The sequence below is a fragment of the Rhinatrema bivittatum genome, chromosome 6 (assembly GCF_901001135.1).
Source record: "Rhinatrema bivittatum chromosome 6, aRhiBiv1.1, whole genome shotgun sequence".
NCBI classification, from domain to species: Eukaryota; Metazoa; Chordata; class Amphibia; order Gymnophiona; family Rhinatrematidae; genus Rhinatrema; species Rhinatrema bivittatum.
In genome coordinates this window covers 243054260-243072974 of record NC_042620.1, presented here as the reverse complement: position 1 = coordinate 243072974, position 18715 = coordinate 243054260, and the positions used below count along the sequence as shown (strand labels likewise).

At 44.1% G+C, this 18715-nt stretch overlaps 1 protein-coding gene across 1 annotated transcript in view; it reads left to right on the top strand.

Moving 5' to 3' along the window:
- WDR44 (WD repeat domain 44) overlaps positions 1-18715 on the top strand; it is a 150325-nt gene that overhangs the window by 92561 nt on the left and 39049 nt on the right. Inside the window, exon 17 of the mRNA XM_029606697.1 lies at positions 2401-2516. Coding sequence (XP_029462557.1) covers positions 2401-2516 — 116 coding nt within the window. The remainder of the gene's footprint in view (positions 1-2400; positions 2517-18715) is intronic.

The window sequence follows — 18715 nt, the reverse complement described above, 5'->3', positions numbered from 1 at the left end:
TGGTGTTCAGCAATTGCTGCTGCCCTGTAGCAAAGATCTGGATTACTTGCTCCATCTTCCCTGTTTTTTGAGCCACTTCCCTACTGGGAATCTCTCCGGACAGGAGAGTGAGAAAACAAAATGTGCTGGCCTGTTCAGCCCTGACTCAATGTTTGACTTCTGACTGTGCAGACAGGGCTACCCCCTTTAGCCTGTCATAGCTTCATTTAGGAGAGTGAAACTGGGAAGTCCCAGAAGAAAAAAGAAAAAAAACATTTTTTTGTAGAGATTTTTTTTTTTTATGCGGTTGTGGGTTTTGCCCGTGCTTTCTGCTTTTAGGTGAGTTATGCCACTTGTGACATATGTGATGCCGAACAGTCAGGACTAGCCAGAGAACAGACTCAAGCTAGACTCTGACAACAATATTTATAAGCTTATTTATTGTTAAGCAATAGTAAACAAAACAAGTTAGCTGGTTTGTGCACTTCAGCAAAATTGTAACTTACAGTTCATATTCTCATGACTGCTGTCTCTCTCTGGATTTCCCTCATCCCTCTGGCCCTGGTCTCTCATCCCTGCTTACAGTGATCCAACCTATCCCAGAATCCCTTGCTGGGTTGGGATTTAAGGAGGACCGGTACAGATAGCTGTACCTGGTCCTTTAAGGTGTTCTGAGAGTTCCTCACATGCTCCCTCTCACTTCCAAAGTACATGTACTGTTTCAGCATGCACATCTTTTACCAGAATAGTAAAAGGGGTGGTTAGGTCAGGACAAGAAATTACATGCAGTGATCTCATTTAGAAATTTCTGTGCTTACTTTGCACCTGCTCCTGTGTAGGTGCAAAGTACTCAGATGTGCATCGGGTGCACGATCGTTTTCGCTTTCGGGTTTGTGTGGCCGCGGGAAAATCTCGTTTTCCCGCGGATCAGTGGTTTTTTTTTTTCGTGAAAATTCTGTTTTCGGCTTAGTGTATGCTAACTCCCATTAGTGCGCGCTAACAAAAAAGTAGCAAAAAGTAACAAATTAACGCTTTTTTGTTAGCGCGCGCTAACCGAAAACCGATTTTTTTTCCCCGAAAATTCGGGGAAAATGGAATCTGTTTTCGGTGTTGCTGATCCATGACGAATTATTGTCAAACGAATGCACATCCCTAACTTCTGTACCAAGATTACAAGTGCCAACCAAATTGTCAAAGAGAAACTCTGCAAGAGGTTTTCTTTGCAAATGAGCTTGCAGTTCTACTGGGAGTTTCAAAATTGCCCTCAGCATATCAGTTCTTCTAAATAATCCATTCTTTCATTGATCTGGAAGAATCTTATATCTTCTCTTTTGGTTTCTGATTCAGCAGCCTAGAAATAGTGACAAATATTTCTTGCATAGCCAGGTCCTACTACCTGTAGTTTAAAGAAATCTTGTGCTTGACAGCATAGCTAGCATTTTTATATCTGAAAATCTGATATTTTTACCAAGATTTTCTAGTGCATATTTGTATATTTCTCTCCCTTCCATATAGTCTAAAAGTCACTTATATTTTCAAGAAGCTGACCAGGCTTTAAGATCAAAAGAAAATCCTATAAATTAAAATAATAAATTGAATAGAATGTAAATATTCATTGTGAAAGAGGAGTGAGTAGTTCTCCCTGATTTCATGTACTTATGATCCACATGCTGTGTTTGAGTGGCAAGTTAATTGGTGCATGTTTGCTATACAAATGCTTATACTAAAAGTGCTTATATTGTTAGTGCAGTGTGACAGCCTTTACGAGTTATTACCGGCATTGCCATATCCTTTACAATTTCACTTGGAAATAGATTTCCAAATAAACTAGCAATTCATTCCTAAAAGATACAGGCTTTTATTTAGCACATGCCTTCTTTTTTAACACTCAGTTTATACCTAAAATAAGTTACAACTGGACAGCTATAACTTTTATAAGGGATTGTTTGTAAAAAGAGGCACCTGAGGAAGACAAAGCAATTTTATGCAGTTTTTATGGGTAAAGAACATTTTACCCACCACATTATTGGTCTGAAAATTGCCCTTCCTTAGTACAGCTAAATGTGACACTTAGCCACATTGAATGGAGGCATTCCCAGGAACAAATTTAAATTGGGGAAGGAAAAGATCAAATGTAGATGGCATTTTCAAATCTTTGCAAATACTTTTCCAGCAAAAATCTACCTGCAGAAAAAGCAAGTGCAAGTGACAGCATGTGCTTTACACAGGTTGAAAACTTCAAAACAAAACTATGCACATACTTGCACGTTGAAAATTGGTACAAAGATCACAGATATAAAGCAGATTCAATCTTTATCCAAATAAAGACATTTTGAAAATTGCCTCATGGATTTCTGATTATATAGTCATTGTTTTGTTATATGTTAACATTTTTTTTCCAATTAATTTTATTATTTGTAGATACTGGTGACATCTAATGATTCCAGAATAAGGCTTTATGATTTAAGGGATTTGTCTTTGTCTATGAAATACAAAGGTTATGTCAACAGCAGCAGCCAAATCAAAGCAAGCTTTAGGTAAGATCATAAAAGCAGTAAAATGTACATAGTAGCACTATTATTTCAGTCTGGTTTAATAAAGCATTCTCTGGTTTAATAAAGCATTCTCTGGTTTAATAAAGCAGATTGTGATAAATTGCAGGAAGACCTTGTGAGACTGGAAAATTGGGCATCCAAATGGCAGATGAAATTTAATGTGGATAAGTGCAAGGTGATGCATATAGGGAAAAATAACTCATGCTATAATTACACGATGTTGGGTTCCATATTAGGTGCTACAACCCAAGAAAGAGATCTAGGTGTCATAGTGGATAACACATTGAAATCGTCGGTTCAGTGTGCTGCGGCAGTCAAAAAAGCAAACAGAATGTTGGGAATTATTAGAAAAGGAATGATGAATAAAACGGAAAATGTCATAATGCCTCTGTATCGCTCCATGGTGAGACCGCACCTTGAATACTGTGTACAATTCTGGTCGCCGCATCTCAAAAAAGATATAATTGCGATTGAGAAGGTACAGAGAAGGGCTACCAAAATGATAAGGGGAATGGAACAACTCCCCTATGAGGAAAGACTAAAGAGGTTAGGACTTTTCAGCTTGGAGAAGAGACGACTGAGGGGGGATATGATAGAGGTGTTTAAAATCATGAGAGGTCTAGAACGGGTAGATGTGAATCGGTTATTTACTCTTTCGGATAGTAGAAGGACTAGGGGACACTCCATGAAGTTAGCATGGGGCACATTTAAAACTAATCGGAGAAAGTTCTTTTTTACTCAACGCACAATTAAACTCTGGAATTTGTTGCCAGAGAATGTGGTTCGTGCAGTTAGTATAGCTGTGTTTAAAAAAGGATTGGATAAGTTCTTGGAGGAGAAGTCCATTACCTGCTATTAAGTTCACTTAGAGAATAGCCACTGCCATTAGCAATGGTTACATGGAATAGACTTAGTTTTTGGGTACTTGCCAGGTTCTTATGGCCTGGATTGGCCACTGTTGGAAACAGGATGCTGGGCTTGATGGACCCTTGGTCTGACCCAGTATGGCATTTTCTTATGTTCTTATGTTCTCTGTTGACAAGCAGGGCTGAATTAGCCATGGCACGTGGATAACTTCATCTGATGGTGCTGAACGGGCCCTTCTCTCTTACCTCAGAGCTTCTGCTCTACTGATCATGTGTGGGAGTTGTCTTGTGAGCGCCTCGGTTTTTTTTTTTCATCAGAGTATCATCACAGACATATACTCTATCTCTTGGTATCATCAGTTTTATAACTTTTGACCTACTACTATGCTGCCTCGGCAGCCCCACAAACAGCACTTTTCAATGCTATTTCATAAGGAAAAAAAAAAGTTCTTCATAGAAAATGACCCTCTGTAAGAAACCCAACATCAGTCGCTTAAAGGATTACATGTGTGGCCACAACATTTGTTACCTGTGCCTAGGAACTGACCATGACCAATCTAACTGGATATTTCCCAGATCTCAGAAGTCCAGAGCCGCCTCAGATGACCAATTGAGCAGGAGCAACTCAAGTAGACTTCCCGCATCATTGGAGCAAGCCAAGGTCAGGGTCGAGCAAACAGCCAAAGTGCAGTTCTCAAGTGTCTGCAAGCTTTCCGTGAGCACCATGCGGCTTGGGGCCAAGTAAAAAGAAAATGTTCCATCGGTGCGAAGAAGCGGCACCAGAACTCGCCACTAGCAATACAGACTACGAATGATGCACCTTATCTTAGTGCTGCCAATGCAGCTTTTGCACAGATCACCAATCCCTTTGACTCATTCAGGAAAGATAAGCTGCGTGGAGGGAGATGTGCTCCTCTTACCACCTCTTCTCTCAAGGGTTAGTTCCCCATTGAGGCTATTTGAGCAAGGCCTTTGTCTAGAGATACCAGATCCCATCTTTTTGGTGGTGCACTTAATTTCTAACCACCCTCACCTCCCCCCCCCCCCCCCCCCCCAGGCAATTATTGAAAAGTCCAGAGGTTTTTCAAGAAGACTCCATCTTAGTTTCTGAAGAGGATGTTCCACTCCCAGTGGCTGGCCAGAGAACATGGTAGCTCTTAGAATAAGTGGCAGAATTGGTTAAGACTTTCTTTACCTCCCTGGTGGCTAAAGACATAGAGGGCTCTCTTCATCCTCTCATCTCCAGGGTATTGGATTTGCTCCTTCGGGAAGGAGTCCCTTTTCCCCAACCCAAGGAGAACCCCATCAGAATCCCCACGAGGGAGTTTGTGTCCTCACTATTATCTCGCAGTGGAATCCAAAACGCTGAAGGACATTCCCTAGGAATACTTGCAACCAAGAGCTCCTTCTTAGTCACTTACATCATAATTGGGCAAAGACTTCCTTCATACGGAAGTCTTTGCCCTTCTGTAGATTCTGGATACCCCAGCAGAGCCAACCATTCTGTTCCATTCAGTCTTTCAAAAATTAGACAAGAATTTGGGAGAATCCAGTTTCCTGCACTCCAATAGCCATGAAATTAGACCTAAAGTCTAGAGTTCAGAAAACCCTGTGATTTGGGGTGGTGCAGCTGCCTTACCAATCAGTCATGGTGGAGTCTGAGCTAAAGTGAGCAAAGAAATCAGCACTTCAGGGAAAGATCCTAGACTGCTGGCCAACTCTGGGGGGGAGTATTCCAGAGATCCATGCTTAATGCTCACATTTCTGCACACCAGTTCTACATGGTACAGTACTTGTATTTATTTGAGGTTTTATATTCCGCCTCCTCCATGTGTTATGTTTGGGGTAGATTACAAGAAATACATTCATAAAATATAATCTGATAAAAGCAAGACATTTAACATAAAATAAGTTTAAAAAAAAAAACAACCTGTATTGTCTCAGAAATATACCTCAATAAAAAGTTTCTTAAATGCTTTTGAAAAACCTTATTATTGGGCTTATTATGTAATTGTTCCTTTCCCTAGTTAAGGGAAAATCTGCATAACTGCAGCTGCTCTTAGATGCAGAAGAATGTATAGGCCCTCTCATTCCCTCAGTATATAGTGTTTCACCGACTGCCCTCTCATCATCTACCTCAATTGGAGTGCGCCAAATGGCTTGGTTAAGGGCCAGCAGTTTGCGCGATCATGTCCATGGTAAGCTAGTGGATATTCCCTGCCTAGGAGATCATCTCTTTAGAGACAAATTTAGAGACACATTCGTTCAGATCAAGGAGCAACATGTGGCAGGCCAGTCACACGCTGTCAGTTCAGAACAGTCAACTTCAAGGCAGCCCTACTTTGCTTTTAAGCATTCAGTCTTTCAGAGATGCCTTTTCTGACAATTCCAGTGTTTCCATGTTGCTCTTCTGCTTCCACAAGAGCAATAACTTTGGCTCGAAGCCAGCAGTGTGTGAGGCGCCAACCGAAAGCAGCACTACTGAAACCTGGACCAAGTTTTTGACAAACCTCCAAATCCAGCATTCAGCTCCTGTGGTAAGTGGGAGAACTTGTCTGTAACTGGAGGGGTGGTGCAAAATCAGAGGATCACTGGGTACTCAAGGTTGTGGAATTTTGTTAACATTTGCGTTTCTCCTGACGTCCTTGCTCAGCCTTCAATCTGGATCCGTCTTACTCAGCACAACTCTGCCTGAAGGAGGAGTCGCTTCTTAAATAGCAGGCAATAGAAAATGCCCCACCTGACCAACATGACCAGGGGCTCTACTCCCACTATTTCTTTATCCCTAAGAAATCCGGGACATTGAGACCCATCCTGGATTTACAAAGTCTGAACAAGATGAACTCCCTGTATACCATTCTGCCCTTCATCCAGGCAGGGGTATGGATGTTTGCTCTGGAACTGAAAGACGCGTATGCCCATAAACCCATCATCCCTCCCTTTGGCATTATCTATGCTTTGTGGTGAAATACTCTCACTCAGATGCTCCCCTTCGGTCTTTCACTGGCACTGAAGATCTTTACCAAATGCCTAGCTGTAGTAGCAGCGCATCTCCATTAGGGCATCTGTGTTTTCCCTTGCCTGGATGACTGGCTAGTTATGGTGACTTCCCAGGAGGAGGGAGTGTTGTCCTCTCTTTGGAAGACAATTCAACTTATTCAATCCCTAGGGTTCCTAATAAATTTCAAGAAAACAACCCTGGTCCTGTTTCAGTAAAATTGTTTCTTTTGGTAGATCGTGGACATTCTCAGGTCCCTAGCTCATTTATTGGTGAGCACGGATAAAATAACAGCCAGGGAGATGCTGTTTGTTATGGGTTACATAGCAGTGGCAGTTCATGTCCTCTCTCTGTCACCTCCACACATGAGTCCTAAAATGAGGCCTCTACTCCCAATGGAGCCAGTTAACTCAACCTTTGACAGTTCTGGTGAGTATCTAGCAGGAAATAGTGAGAGCTGTGTTAGTGACTTCCCCATCAGATAATATTAGCAACAGATGTGTACACCAAAGGATGGGGGGAGTACACATGGATCCCTTTAGAACTCAGGTAACTTGGTCACCAGTAGAACGAAAGTTCCAAATCAGCCTGCTGGCATTTTGAGCAATCAGATGTGCCTTGACTGCTTTCTTGCAGCTACTCAAAGAAAAAAGAATTCTAATCCAAACTGACAACCAAGAAGCCTTGTTTTATGTCAACAAGCGAGGAAGCACAAGGGTCATGGACTCTGCCATGGGAATGAACGTGCAACCATCAAGTTGTTCTGCAAGTGACTTACCTTCCGAGAATTTCCAACAAGTTGGCAGATCACCTCAGCAGGATGTTTCATCCTCATAAATGGTCCCTAGCTGACAGATTGTTTGACCTTTGGGTACATACATCCCTTAATCTTTTATTGTTGGAGAAAAACAGAAAAGTTCAAAGATTTTGTATTCTTTTCCACCGATTCTGCTGATAATCAGGACAGTGCAAAAAGTGCTCAAGGACTGGGCACACTTAATACTTATTGAACCAGCATGGCCCAGACAAGTGTGATTTTCCTACTATCAGCCTGCCGTCCCTCTAGGGATCAATATGTCCTTATTGACTCAAGAAGAGCATTCTGTCTGTATCATCCAAACCTCCTTTCTCTCAACTTGACTACCTGGATTTTGAGCGTTCGCATCGCTTTCCTTAAGCAAAAAGGTTGAAGACATACTAGCATCTACCAGTAGATACTAGAAGCCTTCAACTAGAATGGTTTACTACTTTAAATGGAAACTGTTTTCATGCTGGTGTCAACAAAGCTCCATGGACCTGTTTACATGCCAAACCATTGTCATTGCTTTGGAACTTATACATTCTGTCCTCCCCAGGACTCAGTACCTGATCAAGCAAGGTGCATCTCAGTGACATAGCAGCCTACCATGTTCAAGTAGATGGTAAACAGATATCCACTATCTTTTAGTGTCAAAGTTTTATGAAAGGCCTAAGGTATACTAAAACTCTGTTACCCATCTACCTGTTCCATGGGATCTGGCACAGGTTATGAAGCCATCCTTAAAGCCATTGGAGTCAGTTTTGTGGAAATTTCTCACATGGAAAGTACTACTCCTTATTGCGATTATGTCAACCAGAAGAGTCCGTGAGCTTCACGCATTGGTTCGTTACTCTTCTTATATGCAATTATTCCACAGTAGAATGCTGCTCTGCATTTACACAAAATTCCTACCTGTTGTCAGCTTTTCATATTTAGCCATTGTGTTACCCACATACTCTTCAAGGCCATATGCACATGAAGGTGAGAGAACCCTTCATTCTTTGGACTGTGACAGCTTTAGCTTATTACTGAAATAGAATTCAATTACATCATCAGAGTTCTCTTACGATCCTAATCCAACTGGGCTTAGTAGTTGCCAAGCCTATGTTGTCCAGTTGGCTAGCAGATTGTATCATGTATTGTTATGCTCTCGCTGGCCTCCAGATTGAGACTCTGTTAAGGCTCATCAGGTGAAAAGACATGGCTGCTTCAGTGGCTCATTTGTGAGCCATATCTGTTGAAGACAACTGCAAAGCAGCAACTTGGTCATCCATGCACACCTTCACGTCCTATCACTATCTGGACATTCTATCAAGAAGTGGCAGTAAATTTTGACAAACAGTTTTGTGTAGCCTGTTCACCTAGTAGTCCACTCTCTGTTGGAATCTGAATTGCTTTTTCAGTAAGTGCTCCGCTGCAACCTTCAGCTTGGGATTTCCCACCTGTCATGGCTAATTCTGCCCAGCTTGTCAACAAAGAAAGCAAGTTTGCTTACCATAAACTGTGTTTTCCATAGATAGGATAAATTGACCATGCAGTACACTTGCCTGTGACTACCTACCTAAACTTAGCTCTAAAATCAATCAAGGGCTCGTGAAGCAATGCCTGTGTATGAACTCCCACACATGCTCAGTAGAGCAAAAGCTCTATGAGCTGAGAGAGATCACCATTTATGGTAAGCTAACTTGCTTTTCATCATGATGAGCAGTGATAAGGATATTTTCCATGTTTTAAACTGAAAGTTTTATATAATTGCAGAGTCCTACCTGTATTTTAATGTAATATTTTGTTCTGATGGTTATCCTAGAATTGCTTTCCTTGTAGCAGAGCCAGTTCGGCGTGATCTGGGCTCAATTCCTGTTTCAGGTCTTCCACTGTAAAAGCAGCATTCACAGCACCAGGGGGGTGTCAGTCATTGCACAATGGTGTCTCCCATGGCCAAGAACCATCGCTACAATAACTAGGCTAAGTGAGTTAGGAGAAGATGAAAAATGCCACACAGATTTTTTTTTTTAAATGTGTTTGAAACATATACATTATACTAAATTCCATATAATACATCTCCATACAATAGAAATAAAATGTAACCTAGGTACAGTGCATACGCTCATCCTTTTTTTACCTCCTCAAAATCACAATTACAATGGAAGATTATACCCCTCAGAATAGATTGCTTCACAACAGTACACTTATTTTTTCCATAATTGAAATTATCCCTTCAAATTAGATTTCTGACATGGAGTAGAAATATCTTTGTCTTTGCATCTCGAAAAGTGCCATTTGGTGCAATAGGCAGTCCATGTTTCATATACTAGTACCTACTCCCCCCTTCCATGACATTAGAACAGTTTTTTTTGCTAGTAACAAAGCCGTAGACAAAAAAATTTGCGCACCCCCCCCCCCCCCCCTCAGCCACTACCCAGTGTCCTAGGTTAATCATAAAATGTAAATACAAGAGTTTATCTGACCAAACCACTTCAGTATTCAGTAGTCTTATCGGCATATTCTATACCTGGCTTCAAAAAGATTGGAATTTAGTGGAGCCAGCAAACATTACAGGGAAATTTCAAACTATTCAAAATAAGTCTGAAAACATGGCTTTTCAAACAGACCTTTTACAAAGAGAACAGAGAAAGTAAGTAAGGAAAAGCTGGCGTTACAAATCAGCATCAAACGACTAGTTACACTTGCCACTGGCAACTATTTTTAAACTCTCACTGATAAAAGTAGATTTATTTATTTATTTTATTTATTATTTTTTACTATACCGGCTTTCATGACTTGGATCACATCAAACCGGTTTACATTTAACAAAGTGTGCAAGAAACGTGATAACTCAAAACAACTGAAACAAGAGCATTGTAAGGAGAGTGACAGTTACATTAAAACAGGGAAATAAATAACTGGGAGTTAGAGGTGAGAAGAGGGGGATATAACTTACAGCAAATTATTTACAAGGTTACAAGATTGAATCCGATTAAATGTGTTTTGAATAGTAAATGATAATGATTTAACCTGAAAGTACAAGAACGAATTACATGTAAGCTAACTAGGAGACATGTATTCAGTGGACATTATATGACATGATTCAAATAGATATTGTATGAAATTATGTTACCGGTTATCTATTGGCACCTCTGTTAAAGTATTAACATTTGTTTTGCCTATTTGTGCCAGCCTGTAAACAGTTATGATGGTAAACAACTTAATGACTGTATAGAAAAGATTTTAAATAAATAAAATTGCCTCCCTGGGTTTTACATTTCAAGCATGTCTTTCTCCCACAATTTCATTTTAACTCCCACCTCCCTTGTAGTAGCAAATAAAGGGGCGGATTTTCAAAGGCCCGCACGCGCCTATTTTGCATAGGCCGCTGGCGCGCGTAAGTCCCGGGGCTTCCTGTCGGGGGCGTGTCGAGATGACGCGCCGTTTAGAGGGCGGGGCGTGGCGTTTTGGGGGCGGCGATGGGAGCGTGGTTTCGGCCCGGGGGCGTGGCCGCGGCCTCCGGAACAGCCCCCGGGACCGGACCACGGAGCGGGGCACCCGGCCGACACGCGCAAAGTTACGCCTGCTGAAAGCAGGCGTAACTTTGCCGACAAAGGTAAGGGGGGGGGTTTAGATAGGGCCGGGGGGGTGGGTTAGGTAGGGGAAGGGAGGGGAAGGTGCGGGGAGGGCGAAGGAAAGTTCCCTCCGAGGCCGCTCCGAAATCGGAGCAGCCTTGGAGGGAATGGAGGCAGGCTGTGCGGCTTGGCGCGCGCAGGCTACCAATTTTGCGCAGCCTTGCGCGCGCCGACCCCAGATTTTATAAGATACGCGCGGCTACTCGCGTATCTTATAAAATCAGGCGTACTTTTTAAAATCTGCCCCAAAACCATCAAGGTCTTGATACATTCAAAAGCAGAATAGTCATAATAGAAAATCTGCCAAAAAAAAAAAAAAGAATTCAAAAGGGAACTTCACAAACCCACTCCTATTTTAATCCACACATGAAGGGTCAAAGAAAGAAAACCTGGGAGCTCAGAATTTAAATGAATCATGGAATTAAATGAGAGAGCATACAACTGGCTTTTAATTAATGACTAATGCAGAATGCTCATTATTTATCCCTAATTACAGTACTATGAATTTACTAGATGCCTTAATCCTCATGTAGTTGCAGATGAAGGCTCAGGGTGCTGGAGCTCGGGCCCAGCTCTTGTTCTGATTGAATTGGAATCCCAGAGGAAAAGGAGAAAACTGTGATCAAAAAACCCAAAACATAGTGATCACAGAAGTAGAAGTTCTGCTCTTGATTTTGGGAGTTTATATTTATTTATTTATTTATTTTTCACAAAGGATTTTCCTCTGAATAGTCCCACCCCCATGTCCCCTCTAGCTTAGCCATTGCAGTGGTACCCATTGGTTCCGAACCTCTTAGATGTGTAGTGTGAGGCCCACGTGTAGATGTTACTTTGGTGTTTACACAGGACCCTATTTTTTGTTGTCATGTTCCTATTTTTTTTTCTCCAAAGGAAGTAATATGCAGCAGTATACATTCCCAGAAATTCCTTCATTACAGTCACAGTAGCCTTCTCATCCAAGGGTTAATTACAGAGACTTTTTATGAAAAACCATTATTGGTTCTCTGGCTGCTGTTGTAGCCATGTCTATTAGGGGGGGATGGCTATAAATTCAGTCATTTGCATTAAAGGGCTTTTCCTATTGTGTGTTTGGAAGAAAAAATAGTACATCTGGCTTTTATGTTTGATATTCAGACAGGGATGTGGAAATGTCCTCTTACTATTTCTCTCATGCAGCTCAGCCAAACTCCTTCTCGCATACGATTTAAAATTTCTCCAGGACTTGCTTGCCAGGGTAGATGAGTACTCACCATGTACACCTTCACCACAAAAAAAAATATTTCTTGTACTCTCTCCCTTTTTCAGCTCTCTTGTTCTCTTCCACTACATCCTTTATTTTCCTCCCCACCTTACCAGCATACTGCCCTTCCACTCTTCCAAACAGCTCTGCTGCTGCCTTCAAGGCCAGCATTGGAGTTGAAACTGCTCTGACCCTGATCGGGAGCCAATGACTGCACCTTTCCTGAATGCACCCAGATCAGTCCAGAAAAGTGGGCTTTGCATCCCTACCAGAAGATGGAGGCAGAGAACAAAAACTTTGAGGCACTGCTCCGTAAACGAGAGTGCCACCTGCAGTCCCTCAGCATTTCTCCGTGTCCAGCAGATGGTAGAGGTGCAAACCTGTAGTCCTGACTGATTCTGGAGTTTTGGAGATTTTGATCTGCTCCCCGAAGTGCCAGGTTCCTTGGATGGCCATCCCTCGGGTTGAACCAGGCAAACAGGGGGTTAAATACCCTTGGCTATTGTTTCCCGCTACCTCCAGTGTCCCTGATAGCCAGGGGACTGGCTCCCTCTTCGTGCCCCGAAGTCCCCTCCTATCCGCTGCTGGCTTTCTCAGGGAAGAATCCCTTTTTGCTTGCTTGTCGTTTGTTTAAAAAAAAAAAAAAAAAAAGTGTAGTGACGCAGCAAATTTAGAGTCAGGAAAATCGGCCTGCAGGGTAGTGCCAGGACGGTCGACCCCCAGAGCTGCCATGGTCAGTAGGGGAGTGGGAACTGATTGTGCCGGTGGAAGCTTCTGGTTTTTTCCACAGCGGGGAAAGAGTTCTGTGCGCCTATTTTGGTGTGTGGTGTTCAGGTCACTGCTGTTTTTTCCCGCGCGCCATCGGTGTCGGCATGGGCGTGCTTCTCGGCGGGGCAACCATGTGGTGCAGCGGTGCACATGGGACCGGGCCTCGTGGCAGAGAAGCCACACATGGAGGCCTGTAAGGCCTGCGGGCTTTGATCAACCTGATTAAATTCCTTCTCTCTCTGCACAGGTTGTGCTTCAGGTGGGGGAGGGATCCTCCACTAAGGTTTCAAAGGCCAGGAGGGCCTTTTGCTCCACAGGGCCTGCGGCAGGGGCCAAAGTGGGGGTCTCCTTTTCTGCTGCTCCCGAAGGGGATCGCAGCCAAAGGACTGCGGCCGGGAATCCTTTGTCTCCCCTCCTCCTCTCTCTCTCTCCAGCGGGGCAGGAGCTTGAGGATGAGCATGGGGAGGAGAGGATTCAGAGTCTAGTATTCCTGAGCATAGGTTTGATCACCCACAGGGCTTTTCCCCAGAATTTATTCTGCTCATGCACAAGGCTTTCCTGGCTAGGAAGAGTGCAGGAGAGAGGAGATCCAAGGAGAGAAATACAAGGCCATCCAAGAGACCTTGGCTGGCTTCAGCAGGTGGTTCTGGGCATGTTGGCAAACATCTGGCGTTGTGTGGTGCTGGTGCGGACGCTGACCCCAGGGATCTAGATGACTCGGACGAGCTGCAGGAGAAGCAGCATCTCCTCAAGTAGTGGATCCGGATGGGGATCAGAAACTGGATCCAGATGTGAGCAAGGATCCGGACCTCAATGAGGGGACCAGGGCTGAGGGAGATGACCCTCGGGTGGTCTGCCTGTTTAAAAAGGAGAAGCTTTGGACTCACATTCCCCAGGTGTTGGAGGAATTGGAGGTGAAGCTAGCTCAGGAGGAGTCAGATAATGAGGGTGTCAGTCCGGTTCTGGATGGTCTGCAGAGTCTGCCTAGTGCTGTCCCCATCCCTAAAGATTCAGAAGTTCATTAGCCAGGAGTGGGATTTCTCGAAAGCAGGGTGGAGGTCGGTAGGGTGATGGCGAAGCTTTACCCTTTATTGGAGAAGCATTTGGACCACCTTAAGACTCCCAAGGTGGATGCGGCGGTCTCGGCGGAGACTAAGAAGACTATGATTCCAGTGGCTGGGTCTGCTGAACTGAAGGATGTCTAGGATCACAAATTAGAAATTCAACTGAAGCGCATGTTTGAGGTGTCAGCCTTAAGTCTGCAAGCTGCGGTGTGTTCTAGCATGATGCAGCAGGCTTGTTTATGTTGGATTCAGAAGCTGCAGGAGCATTCATCATCCAATGTGCTATCCCCTGCTCAGGTGGCTCGATTAGAGGTGGGGCTGGCTTATGTTGCGGATGCGTTGTATGATTTGGTGCATGCTTCGGCTAGGAGCATGGTCTCTGTGGTGGCGGTGCGCCGGCTTCTGTGGCTGCGCAATTGGCCAGTGGACGTGTGGTCCAAGACTCAATTATGCAATCTTCCCTTTAAGGGGAAGCTGCTTTTTGTGGAGGAGCTGGATCAGCTGATGAAGTCCCTGGGGCAGAGCTTTCCAAACTGTGTGTCGGGACACGTTAGTGTGTCGCCTGCAGTGTGCAGGTGTGTCGCGCAAGCCCGGTCAACTCTGATGCGAGTTTGGGCTTTTTTTTTTTCTAGAGATTCACTTTTTTTTTTTCAGTTTATGGGTTGCTTATTATTGGGTGACTTTTGCTGTCAATCGCGTTTTTTTGGGGGGCTTGGTGGGTGGAACGAGCCCAGCCATCCTTGCATTGGCTGCTGCTGCCGATGAGGCCTGGCCATGAGGAGTACTGACTGCAAGCAGCAGTGTCTGGTGATCATGGAAGGGAGTGAAGCACTTAACTGGCAACAATCAAAAAGACGAGGTACATGAGTGTGGGGGCCAGACATGTGCTGGGGAGAGAGAGATGAGTGAGTGGGGGGCAAACGTGCTGGGGGGACAGACATTTGCTTGAGGGGGAGAGATATGAGTGTGTGGGGGCCAGACATGTGCTGGGGGGAGGAGAGAGATGAGTGTGTGGGGGACAGACAATTTGTTTTATTATTGTTTCTCATAAATTATAACAATAACATGAATCTTGGAATATATATTTTTAATATAAATTTAAGGTTTTCATGAGATAGGTTGTGTCATGAAACATTTTATTTATGTATATATTTAAGGAAACATACATAAATTGTCGAAATATGTTTCGTTCGTTTAACCTTTAACCTCTGGTTTACTAGTAGACTGAATTACCGTGTCGTGAAATTATGTTTGTCTAAAAAGTGTGTCACCAACATGAAAAGTTTGGAAAGCTCTGCCCTGGGGGATACCAAGGGCAATAGACTGCCGGAGGATAAAAAGAGCAATAAGAAGGTCTTTCTGTCCTGTTCACAGTTTCAGAGTCAAGGAGGTTTCAAACAGTCGTCACGTCATCAGCAGTTCTTTCAGGGTGCCGGAAGGTCCTCCAGAAGCGGTTTCTGTTGGGGGACTGGAGGGAATAAGCCCTCCCAGTGAAGCCAGGCTCGCCCACTCTTCACTTAATGGTAGGGGGGGCAGGTTGTCCCATTTTTACAAGGAGTGGGTCAAGGTTACATCAGACCAGTGGGTTCTGGAGGTTTTAAGAGATGGTTATGCCTTAGAAGTTTCTCACCCACTCAGGGATGCCTTTCTGGAGTCCCACTGCTCTTCTCTAAACAAACGGGCAGCTGTAGAGGGGACGCTACAAAGGTTGATAAGCTTGGAAGCCATAGTTCTGGTGTCATTGAGCGAGCAGGGGCAGGGAAGGTACTCCATCTATTTTGTGTTTCCAAATAAAGAGAGCACCTTCCATCCCATCTTGGATTTGCAAAAGGTGAATGTAAGCTTGTGGGTGCCACATTTCCAGATGGAGACTCTGCTTATGGCTATTGCTGTGGTCTGCAAAGGAGAATTCCTGGCGTCTTTGGATCTCACCAAGGCTTATCTGCATATTCCCATTCAAAAGGACCATCAGAACTTTCTGCGGTTCAAAATGCTGGGTCAGCATTTTCAGTTTTGGACTCTTCCCTTCTGGCTGGTCACGGCTCCACAAACCTTCACAAAAGTGAATGGTAGTGGCAAACTTGAGACGAGTAGGGATTCTGGTCCACCCATATCTGGACGATTAGCTCATCCGGGCAAAGACGGAAGAGGAGTTCGATCATTCGGTGCAGCAAGTGAACACCCTGAGTTCCCTGGGATAGGTGATCAATGTGGCAAAGAATCATCTGGTTCCATCTCAATTGTTGGAGTATCTAGGACCCCGCTTTGATACCCAGAAGGGCAGGGTGTATCTGACAGCGGACAGAATATCGATGTTGCAGGCACAGGTCACCTGCCTTTTATGTCTCCCTGTTCCCAAGGGTCTGGGATTACTTACAAATCCTGGGCTCCATGGCCTCAAAGTTGGATCTAGTTCTGTGGGCCTATGCTCATGTGTATCTGCTGCAGAAGGCATTGTTGTCCAGGTGGAATCCGATATCTGAACAGTTTTATGTCCCGTTGCCTCTTCTGAAGGCGTCAAGGTCCAGTCATGCGTGGTGGCTGTCGAAGAGCAACTTGGAAAGAAGAGTGGACCTCAAAGCTCCAGATTGGATGGTGGTGACCACAAATGCCAGTCTCAAGGGCTGGGGAGCAGTGTGCCTGGGTTGTTTGGCCCCAGGGTCTTTGGTCAGTGGTGGAGAAGGCCTGGTCCATCAATTGTTAGGAGCGAGGGCGGTGCACAGGGCCCTGGAAAAGTTTCTGCTTCTGGTCCAAGGTCGCATGGTTTGGGTGTTTTCAGACAATGCGACAATGGTGGCATACATCAACCATCAAGGAAGAACGAAGAGTCCCATTGTGGCTCGGAAATCTCAGCTATTGTTTCTGTGGGCAGAGCATCACCTCAAGAGAATTGTGCCTTTTCACGTAGCGGGAGTAGACAATGTGTAGGCAAATTTTCTAAGCAGGCAATAGTTGGATCCCGGGGAGTGGGAACTGTCCCCGGAAGCCTGGAATCACATTTGTGCTAGATGGGGTGTTCTGCAGCTGGATCTCATGGCCACGCAGGCCAATGCAAAGACAAGATTCTTCAGTCGCAGAAGGGAAGTCTGCTCGGTAGGATTAGATGCTCTAGTGTGTCCCTGGCTGACAGGATCCTTCTGTATGTGTTTCCTCCATGGCCTCTCATAGGTTAAGTGTTACGGCGCATAGAATCGCACCCAGGTTCAGTGGTGCTGGAGTAGCCGCATCGTCCGTGGTTCGCGGACCTACTGCATCTCGCGGTGGACGAACTTCTTCGGCTAGCTCATCTACCGGGGTTGCTGCGCAGGGTCCCATATTTTCAGATCGAGAGGATTGCTTTTGTCTCACGGCTTGGCTTTTGAGAGGCAGCATTTACGCTTGAAGGGATAATCTAAACTAGTAATTTCTACCTTTCTCTCCAGGCTAGACGACCTCCTACTTCCATGGCGTACGCCAGGGTTTGGAAGGTTTTTGAGACCTGATGTGTTCAGAAGCGGCTGGATCCTCTGTCAGCGACAGTTCCGCATATTTTGTCCTTACTGTAGCAAGGCTTGTCCAAGGGTTTGGACTGTAGTTCATTTTGTGTCCAGGTTTCTGCCTTGGATTGTCTCAGGGGCAAGGTGCAGGGCAAGCCTTTGGCCTTTCATCCCAAGGTTATCCGATTCCTGAAATGGATTAAGCATGTGAGACCTCCGGTTCGGAAGGTGTGTCCAGATTGGAACCTCAACTTGGTCTTGCTGGTTCTCTGTGAGGTTCCTTTTGAGCTTTTTGGAAGAGCCTCTTTGAAGGACCTTATGTTGATGATGGTTTTTCTGGTTGCAATTTGAGCCAGGAAGATATCGAGCTTCAGACTCTATTTTGTCGTGATACTTTCTTGCATATTTCTAACAGAGTGTCCTTATGTATTGTACCTTCCTTTTTGCCGAAAGTGGTTTCTGCTTTCCATGTGAATCAGACAGGATTGCCATTTGCATGCCCAGTCTCACAGTTTTGCAAGGTCTTCTTGCAATTTCTCACAATCCTCTTGTGATTTAACAACTTTGAATAACTTTGTGTCATCGGCAAATCTGATCACCTCAAAGCAGTGATCCCAGAGCCAATTCCTGGGACACTCCATATTCACCTTTTTCCACTGGGAAAATTTACTATTTAGCCCTACTCTTTTTTTCTGTATTTTAACTAGTTCCCAATCCATAATTGGACACAGCCCCTTATCCCATTACTTTTAAATTTCCTAAGAAGTCTCTCGTGAGGGACTTTGTCATATGCTTTCTGGAAATCCAGATCCACTATACCAACTGGCTCACTTTATCCACATGTTTATTTGCGCCTTCAAAAAAAATGTAGCAGATTTGTGAGGCAAGACCTCCCTTGGCTAAATTCATGTTTCCTTTGTCCCATTAATCTATGCTTATCTATATGTTCAGCAATTTTGTTCTTTTTGATAATTTATACCATTGTGCCTGGCACAGATGTCACTCACTGGTCTGTTTCCTTGATCTCTTTTTAAAAACTGGCTTTACCCTGGAATCTTTCTTTGTTTCCTATTACATTTCATTTACATACCTATACATATTTATTAGCGTATAAAGTAAAGGTTGTAGGGTCGTAGATACTCTGATTTGGGAATGCAGAGTTCTAGTAACCTTATTTGTTATAAAGATACTGTGAGTTCAATGTTAAGAAAACTATGCACCTAAATGTAGGACCAAAGTGAGGTGCCTAGTGCCAGAAATCAGTGCTGAACCCCTAACTTTGTTGCCCTACCCACTTTACAGGCCCCTAAATTTAGGGGCTCAGACAGGGAAAATTTTCAGTTTACCTGA